The sequence below is a fragment of the Cyprinus carpio genome, chromosome A22, assembly GCF_018340385.1.
Source record: "Cyprinus carpio isolate SPL01 chromosome A22, ASM1834038v1, whole genome shotgun sequence".
NCBI lineage: Eukaryota > Metazoa > Chordata > Actinopteri > Cypriniformes > Cyprinidae > Cyprinus > Cyprinus carpio.
Genome location: NC_056593.1, coordinates 1,273,401 through 1,284,596, shown reverse-complemented (window position 1 = coordinate 1,284,596; position 11,196 = coordinate 1,273,401). Strand labels below are relative to the sequence as shown.

Here is an 11,196-nt window from a genome sequence, read left to right as displayed (position 1 = left end):
ATCAGTTGTTGTCATTCTCAGATTCGGATTCAGATACACTTTAGACAGAAGCAGCAGATTTCAGAATTGTTCTCTACACTAGATGATCTGAAAGCAGCAGATTTGGCATTTTTTGCTTCTTTAGAGGAGACAAACTGAAAAAAATAAATAATAATAAATTGTTGAGAACAGTAAAAATGCTTTCTGGCTTTTAACAACACAGAAACACAAGATAATACACAAGTTTCTCATCTGATAATTATTATAGAAGAGATGAATTTCAATGATGAGATGTTTGATGAGGCACTGATCTCCATTAAAGAGAGAATGGTATTTATAAAAGAAAATGAAAGAAAAAAATCAGACTCAAGTTGAAAAATAAGAAGCCAAATATGACGGAAGATAAATGAATGATAAGATGATCAGAGAATGCAGTATGAGAAGATGAAGAGAGAGAATGAAGATCAGAGAATACAGTATGAAGAAGAGCTAAAAGAAAGAGAAGAGAGAGGAAGAATACAAACAAGATGAAGAAATAAATAACATCAGTACGGATGTACAGAGTAAGTTTGGCTTCAGTGGTCTGTATATCTCATGTCTTCAGAAGGGACAGTGTCTTGTTGTCTTAGTTAGTCCTGAATGTCCCTCCTGCTGGAAGATGCAATGGACAGGTAAAGTGTCCTGGACTTACTTTGATTGCTCTTTCTGCACACGGTGTGTTGTGGAGGATCTCCTGAAATCCACAGTCTTTAAGTGTTCAGCTTCAGGTTGTTAGATCTGCCCCGGGACACCAGACGATCCTCCTCCAGTCTGTATGTAGACTCATTCAGGACATCTGCAAAATCATTTGAAACATTTAGGAGCTTTACAGAGGGATGTTTGGAAATGCAGTTGTTGGTATATAAGCCCTGCTGCGCCCCAGTGCTGAGAGTCAATTCAATGCAATTCAATTCAAGTTTATTTGTATAGTGCTTTTTACGATACAAATCATTGCAAAGCAACTTTACAGAAAATTAAGTTTCTACAATATTTAGTAGTAGCTTATCAGTGATGACTGTCAGTTTATGTGTATACGGCAGAAATGTTCAGAAAAATCAATAAAAGACGTAAACAAACAGACGATTAACACTATTAACAGCAATTATGCGATCAAACTTACAGCAAAATGTGGTTGTCAGAGTCAGGGAATGTGAGGTGCGTTTGCCCACTTTTACACACTTTTACACACTTTTACACACATGAACTGTAAAATCTCTCGCTCCAGTGGATGAATCCTGAGATGCTGATGCAGGATCTAATGATTCTTAATAGCAACCTCTGTGTGTGTGGATCTTTAAGAACAATGTTAATCATTGAATCATATAATCTTTGTTCATGTATTTAATCATTTATTATATAACTCATTATTTTCCTTGCTTGCTATTGTTGTTTAATCTAATGTGGATTGTCTGATACAGTGATAAACCTCTGCTCAGTGCTGCTGACAAAGCTCAAATATGTCTGTAGTGTGTTAATCTAGTTTATTTCAGTGCACAGCCAATATATTCACATCAACATATATACATGCAATTACAGTTGGGAAGAGGGAAGCCAATTGAACGGAACAGCCTGCAACATCCTGACAACTAAAAGCTTCAACAACTGAACCTGATCCTGATTCTTCTGTGTGTGTTCTTCTGTGTTGCTCTTTCTTCTCCTGCTGTCTAACTGCTGTTGTCTGTGTTGTGTTGTTGGTGAAATAAATACATGGACATCAACTGCTGATTCGCTCTTCATTTAATCTGGCAAGATAAAACATCTGTGTTACTACAGTACATGTGATTTCACCCATTTACATTCCTCTCCCATGCAGAGAAAAAGAAGAGGAGGAGCAAAGACAGGGAATTAACATTAACACTTCAGTCAGAAATTTAAAGGGGAATATGCAACCGTATAAAGTGTACATTTGATAATTTTTGTGTAATTCCACATATGAAACACATACAACTTTCCATACCTGTGACACCTGCTTGACTGCCACCTGATTCCCATCCCAGCTCATGAAGTGGAGTACAGAGGAACCCAGAGAACACAGTCGAGTGAGAGACAGAGGCTTTGCTCTTTGAGAGACACTACCATCTTCTGGTCCCAGCTCTGTTGTTTTCTGTGTTGTGTGTGTTGCCTTGCCTGTAGTGTTCAGATAAAGCTGTGTAGTGTGTTTCAGCTAACCTTTGTGTACCTGAGATTTCAGATCAGTCTGAGCTGTGTAGTGTTTCTGCTCCATTTGTGAGAATCTGAGATTCTGTTGTGTTTTCCTGTTCAATTCCTCACTATTCTAAATCATTTACATGGGAACATTTGTAAGATGGATGTGGATGCCTTTTTTTAAGAACCATATTTTCTCCCATGTTTAATTAGAGAGGGAGTTAGAGAATTGTTGATGTATTGTATATATATATATATATATATATATATATATATATATATATAATATATATATATATACAGATGCTTGTCATATAATTAGAATATCATCAAAAAGTTGATTTATTCCACTAATTCCATTCAAAAAGTGAAACTTGTATATTATATTCATTCATTACACACAGACTGATATATTTCAAAATGTTTTATTCTTTTAATTTTGATGATTATAACTGACAACCAAGGAAAATCCCAAATTCAGTATCTCAGAAAATTTGAATATTGTGAAAAGGTTCAATATTGAAGACACCTGGTGCCACACTCTAATCAGTTAATTAACTCAAAACACCTGCAAAGCCTTTAAATGGTCTCTCAGTCTAGTTCTGTAGGCTACACAATCATGGGGAAGACTGCTGACTTGACAGTTGTCCAAAAGACGACCATTGACACCTTGCACAAGGAGGGCAAGACACAAAAAAGGTCACTGCAAAAGAGGCTGGCTGTTCACAGAGCTCTGTGTCCAAGCACATTAATAGAGAGGCGAAGGGAAGGAAAAGATGTGATAGAAAAAAGTTTACAAGCAATAGGGATAACCGCACCCTGGGGAGGATTGTGAAACAAAACCCATTCAAAAATGTGGGGGAGATTCACAAAGAGTGGACTGCAGCTGGAGTCAGTTCTTCAAGAACCACTACGCACAGACGTATGCAAGACATGGGTTTCAGCTGTCGCATTCCTTGTGTCAAGCCACTCTTGAACAACAGACAGTGTCAGAAGTGTCTCGCCTGGGCTAAAGATAAAAAGGACTGGACTGCTGCTGAGTGCTCCAAAGTTATGTTCTCTTATGAAAGTAAATTTTGCATTTCCTTTGGAAATCAGGGTCCCAGAGTCTGGAGGAAGAGAGGAGAGGCACACAATCCACGTTGCTTGAGGTCCAGTGTAAAGTTTCCACAGTCAGTGATGGTTTGCGGTGCCATGTCATCTCCTGGTGTTGGTCCACTGTGTTTTCTGAGGTCCAAGGTCAACGCAGCTGTATACCAGAAAGTTTTAGAGCACTTCATGCTTCCTGCTGCTGACCAACTTTATGGAGATGCAGATTTCATTTTCCAAAAGAACTTGGCACCTGCACACAGTGCCAAAGCTACCAGTACCTGGTTTATGACCATGGTATCCCTGTTCTTAATTGGCCAGCAAAACTCGCCTGACCTTAACCCCATAGAAAATCTGTGGGGTATTGTGAAGAGGAAGATGCGATATGCCAGACCCAAGAATGCAGAAGAGCTGAAGGTCACTATCAGAGCAACCTGGGCTCTCATAACACCTGAGCAGTGCCACAGACTGATCGACTCCATGCCACGCCGCACTGCTGCAGTAATTCAGACAAAAGGAGCCCCAACTAAGTATTGAGTGCTCTACATGCTCATACTTTTCGTGTTCATACTTTTCATTTGGCCAAGATTTCTAAAAATCATTTCTTTGTATTGGTCTTAAGGAATATTCAAATTTTCTGAGATACTGAATTTGGAATTTTCTTAGTTGTCAGTTATAATCATCAAAATTAAAAGAAATAAAACATTTGAAATATATCAGTCTGTGTGTAATGAATGAATATAATATACAAGTTTCACTTTTTGAATGGAATTAGTGAAATAAATCAACTTTTTGATGATATTCTAATTATATGACCAGCACCTGTATTTATACTTATAATATGATGCCTAATATTTTCTCACACAGCAAATGTTGGTTTTTCTATGCATGTAAAAATATAGCTGATTTGATCATTTAGGAAGAGAATTATTTCTCCTGCAAGGGTATTATTATATTTGGGGTTCTTACTAATCATCAAACAGTTTGAAAAACCACTGATCTACATCACATTCTGTCTCTCTCACAACAAGACATTTAAACACAAGCAACTTTGTCAATAAAACACACGTGAGTAATTCACATTCACAGTTTTTTTTTTTTAACACTACAAATTAAAAATTAAATCTTGACCTATTGGGACTAATCATTATTTTCATATTTTGGGAACTATACTTTAACTGTTACAACACAATATTACAACACATAAATGTTTGACACATCTTAATAGAATAATAATACACTTAATATCACTGCCAGTGATTTAATTAACTTACTGTTAGGACGATCATGATCTGGACTACGTCTAGCTGCTGCTCCTAGAGAACAAAAATCATACACACAGAGAGAGAGGGAGAGAATATATGGTTTATCCATTATAAATTATTAAGCAGCATTTGTGCACTGAAAAAGCTGTGACTTCACAATGTTTGCAATTACTAAATGAACTGAGTACACAGACCAACAAATTTGAAATTATGATTTTCCTCATCCTCAGATCAGTGTGTTAAAATTAAACTTCAGCTCATAGGTACTGCAATGATCTATAGCCTACATATAATTTTAATAAACAGGCTTTTGGCACAAATCAACAAAGATGAGTGTAAAGAATCACAGACTAATAAACTAAACTTCACGCAGAAGTTTAGTTTCTTCCTGGAGTTCAGTGCCACGATTAAAGACAAATGTAAGAGCGCAGTGAAATATCATTCAGTACACTAAATGAAGTTAACAACTGTCTACTACTGGCTCATAAATATTTCATATGTTTTCATATGTTTCATAAATAATTCATAAATCGAGGAAACGGCATATTTGCACCCAATTTAATTCTTACCTGACGCCATTTTCACAGCAACACAAACATCAAAATCGAAAGAAAAGCACTGAAAGCACTGATAGAGAGCTGACCTAAGTGATTTTGTGCTTATTGAAATTAAACTTGCTGCGTCCATTCATTTTCCTTCTTTAAACCAGAAATGAAATACGGAAGATTCTTCTTTAATTGTTCTGATGATAAGAAGCAGATACAAACTCTTAAAATGATTTTTAATAAATATATATAAATGCAGTAGCAGCTCCTTGCCATTAGTGATCTCGACACAAAACCGTTCTCGTTATTTAGGATGACTTCACATCAACTTCACATCTGAGTTCTGCGAACAGAGCAGAAACATTCTGAATGAGATCTTTTCAATATCTTCCCCAAAAATGCTTGCAGTGAAATGAAGAGTCGGTTTGCCCACATGAAAAATATACCTGCAGTCATCTCAAAAATCTGCAGTCATCTCAATACAAACCCAAATATTTCTCTGGGTCGCAATTCTATCTTTATGATTTCTCATTAATAATCGCTGAACACATGCAGACGCGCTGCTGGAAAAGCTTTATTCAGTGTGTTCGCGTGATTCAGCCAGAGGGTGGCGCTCTAATAGTGAATAATAAACTATAAGGACACTTTATTATAGGTTACTTTATACTATAAAGTTTATAATGTTCTGACTTGTCTATAGTCTGTGGTGAAACATTCAAAAAAACTTTTCATTGTATTTTGTATATGATAGCCTACACATGACTGTAAACATGACTTTAACTTAACGTTTGAAGAAGCTGGGTACAAATATTCATATAGCACTTAATTTTCTATTTAAAGTATTACTTTGTACAAAATTACATTTCTAAACTCTGTCAACAATTACTCACTCTCCTTGTTCCAAACCTTTTATGACTAGCGTTCATCTTCGAAACAAAACCTGAGCTATTTTAATGAAACCTGAGTGATTTGTGTTCCTCCATTGAAATTCAATTTACTAAACATGTTCACGATTTGAAAACGTTATATTAAAAAAAAAAGAAATCTGATTGGTTCTGGCTTGATGCGCCAGAACCAATCAGATTTAGTCACGCGTGTGACGCAAGCAAGTCTGAATCGTTTTGTTTTCGCGCTTCAAGTAAATACAGGAATTTGAATCACTGATTTATGTTAAAACTGAATGATTTATGTTATATCTATAACATAAAATATACCATAAATCAGTTTTATTAATGTTAGGTTTATATTATGGTGAAATGCTTGTGGGAAGTACAGCGGTGTTGTGCCACTGCTTCAGTGTTTATTTATGCGCAAAGTTTGATGATTATGATTAACCCTTAATAGATCATGTCAAAATATATATGGAGGTTGGTTACAGTTATTATTCTGTATACAAAGAACACGTTTCATATTTTATTTTGTGTAAAATTACAGTAACATTACAAATGCACACTACAATACTTCATATCTACAATAATAATACTGAATAATATTAAAAGCGAGTTCTTGCAGCACACATTATTTGCCTGACATACTGTACATTCACAGGGCTGAAGAAACACTGCATTTTACAGGTTTTGTTCAAACCTCAGGTTTTAATGTCATTAATAAAACATGCATAAGTGCACTTAAATAAAGCGTTTGCTCTAGTCTCAGTTATTCTGTGATTACAGGGAATAATCAGGCTTTTGAAATGCAGGTGAACACTATTAATGCTGTCAGTATCTGATGCGCTGAGGGTTTAAAGCTCTTAAGTCAATGCTGAATCAACAGTTTTAGAGTTGAGAAACGCTCCTCATCTTCCTCTGGTTTGGCACCCTGATCTCGGGCTGGTCTGGGGTCAGTTGAGCTGCCTGCTCAGAGCCCATGTCAGTGTAGATATTACTGACGATATGAGTCAGATCCAGACTCTGGGTCAAACATCACCGACAGAACCCTCGTCCGCCTGGATGCCCTCGATGAACTCATCCAGAGACAGCTCACCTGAACACACACACACAGGCACATATGTAAATCACATCACTTCATTTGCATATTTAAATAGCATACATAGACAGATTACCATCTCCGTTAACATCAATCTTGTTGAACACCATGTCAGTCAATTCCTCAGCAGAAAACTCCTGGTCTACTCCGTTAATGGCTTCAATGGCCTGGAGGCAAAAAACATCAACAACGAAAGACAAAAGTGAGTTCTGTGGAATAAGACTGACCAGTAGGTGGCGCTGAAGAAAAACAAAGGTGCCACTGATTTAAAGAGACAGTTCACCCAAAAATGAAACTCCTCCTTCAGGTCATCATTTCTCATCTTCAAGTTGTTCCAAACCTGTAAGAAGATGTTTTGAAGAATGTTGTGAACCAAACAGTCGACGGTAGACATCGACTTCCATAGTATGGAGAAAAATACTATAGAAGCCAATGGCTACCATCAACTGTTTGATTCCCAACATTCTTCAAATTATCATCTTTTATGTTCAACAGAAGGAACAACCTGAGGGTGAGAAATGTTGACGGTTTTCATTTTTGGGTGAGCTATGCACAGTTAAGTGTGGATTCTGTGACTCCAGCAGGTGGCACTAAAGAGAAACACACATGCCGCTGAATTCATCAGATACCTTGAAGATGAGCAGCAGCTCCTCGCGGTCGATGCAGCCGCTGCCGTCCACGTCGAACAGTTTGAAGTACCAGCGCAGCTTCTGCTGAACGCCACCCTTCAGAAACCAACTCAGAGCAGCCACGTACTCCATGAAATCAATGCAGCCATCCTGACGACATAATAAAACATATCAAATTATAATACTGGCAACAGTTATGATCCGTTTCCAATGTCCACTTCAAACTAAATTCAAGTAAAGTGTCTTTTACCGTTTAAGGCTTCAAATAACTTTTGTGAAAATAAAATGTCAAAATTCTGACCTGTACTTATTAAAATATATAAAAGAAAAATATCATCAAATATTATTATATTTTATATTATTTAAAAATTCTTGCCAATAAATGTGTAAAACCCAGTGGTTTGAAGGATAGTGGCAAAGATTAGCAAAGATTTTAAATGACAATTGATTCATTTTTGGAGGGGATAATAAGACTTAATGTAAATAGAGTCTTTTCGTGTCATCCAATGATTCTTGCTCTTCCGGACAAGATTTTGACACTGAACATCTTCTATAAATCATTAGGTTGAAGTTTGCCTATCTATCTATCTGTCTGTCTGTCTGTATGTAATTAATTCATTCATTCCTTGGTGACATATTATGCCCCTTTCTACAAGATGTAATATAAGTCTCTAGTGTCCCCAGAATGTGTCTGTGAAGTTTCAGCTCAAAATACTCCACAGATCATACATTATATCATTATGAAAATGCCTATTTTGAGAGTTAGCAGAAACGCTGTTTTTTGTGCCTGTCTCTTTAAATGCAAATGAGCTCCTGCTCCCCACCCCCTTTTTCAGAATAGGGCTGTTCCTTTACAGCTCTTACATCAGATACTCTGATAAAACAATTAATAAAAAAAACCTAAAAAAAAAAACATCTGTTTGGTTCTAATTATCATGTTTGATTATCATTCTGATTATTGTGCTGAAATCATGTGTTTTAAAGCAATATTAGTTTAAACTACTGATATAGTGTTTTCTGAGGGCACACATCTGAAGCACACACACAGAAAGCATCTGTCACACAGCATGTGAGCACTAAACTAAGTTCTCTTCATGTCTTATTGTGCTTAATTTGTTAAATACACAAAAGTTTATGTTAAAAACACGAGTTACAAAAACAGTCTGTTATGCCTGTGAAGGTAAGCAGGTGGGAAATAAATCACATGTTTATATTAGATCTGTGTGGCAGCAGCAATATACAGTAAATAAATCAATAAATCCTCTGCTCTGTTGTCTCCTCTGAGGCTGGGACTCTAAATAGTCTTCGGTGCTCGTCTGTGCAGATAACGATGTAACAGTTAGCATGCTTTGCTTGAACTTTTGCCATGGCGTAAGAACTAGTACACGTGCAGATTAAGGGGTGGTAATTTTATAATGAGATCCATTTGCCACGTTTTTTCAGATGCTTGCAGAAAAAGGCTTACCAAAACAAAGTTACCGTGTTCATCTTTTTCACATTTACTGGGCTGGTAGATGCACCGGGGACCTGATTATAGCAAAAAGTCAGATTTTCATATGTCACCTTTAAGTTTACTGAAAATAAGAAAATATACTGTACTAAAAAAATCTTTTTATATAAAATAAGTATTTTATAAAATATTTTGGAATCAAAAATGTATCAAGATAAAATCAAAACCACATGTCTAGTGAGGTTATGTTCCAAATTTGAAGTTGATATCACAAAAATTGTCAAAATCCTGTGAGATTTAGTTTAGTTTGGGATGCATTTTCCTGTCACAACTTTATACATTTCTGTCAGTGTTTCATTAAGAAAACATTTTGATTATAAAATATTGTACTAAATTTTGTAATAAGACATTTGACACCACCACTGGGAGAGGAGCTCACTAAAAGGATTTACAATGATATTTCCATCCTAATGTAATGTCTGATTTCAAAATGACTTCCTCAAGATCAATTTTGAGTGTTTAAGGTTTTGAATGATATCTAATTAAATATGTGATTTATGCTAAAGTAGGTTATGAGGGGAAAAGAGCACCAAGCATAGCAGGATGCTGACAGTTAACAGGTAAGGATTTATAAACAAATAATAGTCATACAAATCACCTACTTATTTTATTTATTTATTTAATTTTTGTACAAACAGTCTGACTTTATTTTCAATTTAAAATCAAAATGCACATGAATAATTCACACATGATGAAACAGCCTGCAGGAATAAGGTCTCTTGGCTTTTAAAGACAGGTTTTTATGGCACTCTGAGCAATAATGCTGTAATACAGATATTAATCTGTGATGCTGATATTGTAGACGCTCTTGTATTTTCCATGGAAAGTGTCGTGACGTGAATGAAAGCCATGATCAGAAATAAAGTAGAGCGGTCAGTGTATAAACTCCTGAGTTAACCAGATTACAGGCTCTGATGGGTCTTAGTGAAAGATCTCTGACCTTGCTGTTTGATCTGAGTTTACTGTATTAACACAGATCTCCTTACCCACAATCCTCAGCTGAACCAAAGCAGAAGAGAAGTGAGGCGAACGCTGCCCAAAGAATTCAACCCTCACATCTCTCTAAATATGTTGTTATGTTATGTTATATGTTTGGGGTACGTTGAAGAATCAGGTTTATACTTAATAAAATGTCCTTATTTCATGAGGACTGATTATCAACAATTCAACCTGATAACAATCCAAAACAATCCAAATTTGCCCTAACAATCACCTCTCTGCAACTTCTGCTCAAATATTTAATGACTTTTTTGGACACAAAACTACATGACTTAAAGTGATATATTAAAATATTTTTAATTTTGCTCTCCCTAATGTTGTTCCAAACCTGAATGAGTTTCTGTTTTCTGTTGAACTCAAAAGAAGATATAAAGATTTAAAGAATGTTTAACCAAAAAGTTGACGGTAGCCATTGACTTCTATAGTATTTTTTTGCCATACTATAGAAGTCAATGGCTACCGTCAATTGTTTGGTTACCAACGTTCTTCAAAATATCTTCTTTAATGTTGAACCGAAGAAAGAAACTCATACAGGTTTGGAACAACTTCAGGGAGAGTAAATGATTTGAGGGAACTGTCCCTTTAAATGAGAATGACGTTAATATACACCAAGAATAATATTAACATGTAGTAAAAACAGTAAATAATAAATGATAACAGATTGTCTTACGTCGTTAATGTCGAAGGTCTTGAACATGGTCTTGACGTACTCGTTGGATGTTTCGGACAGATTCTTCAGGCCGAAGAACTTCTTGAACTCGTAGAAGGTGAGCTGACCGGACGGACACTCGGTCATGAACTTGCGGTACCATTTATGGGAATGACAGGCGCTCAGCTCTTTCACTGACATGCCGGGCGAGTTTCCCATGATGCCGCTGCAGTGCCGGAGCTTCAGGGAGAAACCGCTTCCCCGTGCAAACACACACTGAAATACAGCGTGCAGGACAGGGTGAGGGTGTCCCGTCCAATTACCACTGACGTCACTCCCTGCTGTTCTTTTCCGCTCTGGA

The 11,196-nt window shown here is 36.4% G+C and overlaps 1 protein-coding gene and 1 long non-coding RNA gene across 2 annotated transcripts in view; both read right to left on the bottom strand.

The window, feature by feature from the left end:
• Window positions 1-692: 692 nt before the first annotated feature.
• On the bottom strand, window positions 693-2,384 carry LOC122134837. Its single transcript, XR_006153128.1, has 2 exons — window positions 1,976-2,384; window positions 693-1,760 (listed from the first exon to the last, which is right to left on the bottom strand). It is a non-coding gene; the product is annotated as an uncharacterized LOC122134837 (long non-coding RNA).
• A 4,593-nt stretch (window positions 2,385-6,977) lies between these two features.
• LOC122134832 (guanylyl cyclase-activating protein 1-like) overlaps window positions 6,978-11,196 on the bottom strand; it is a 4,380-nt gene continuing 161 nt past the window's right edge. The window contains exons 1-4 of the mRNA XM_042711616.1: window positions 10,857-11,196; window positions 7,678-7,827; window positions 7,125-7,215; window positions 6,978-7,045 (exon numbers count right to left, since the gene is read on the bottom strand). The exon at window positions 10,857-11,196 is cut by the window's right edge and continues 161 nt beyond it. Of these exons, the coding sequence (XP_042567550.1) occupies window positions 6,978-7,045; window positions 7,125-7,215; window positions 7,678-7,827; window positions 10,857-11,054 (507 nt within the window). The 5' untranslated portion in view covers window positions 11,055-11,196. The remainder of the gene's footprint in view (window positions 7,046-7,124; window positions 7,216-7,677; window positions 7,828-10,856) is intronic.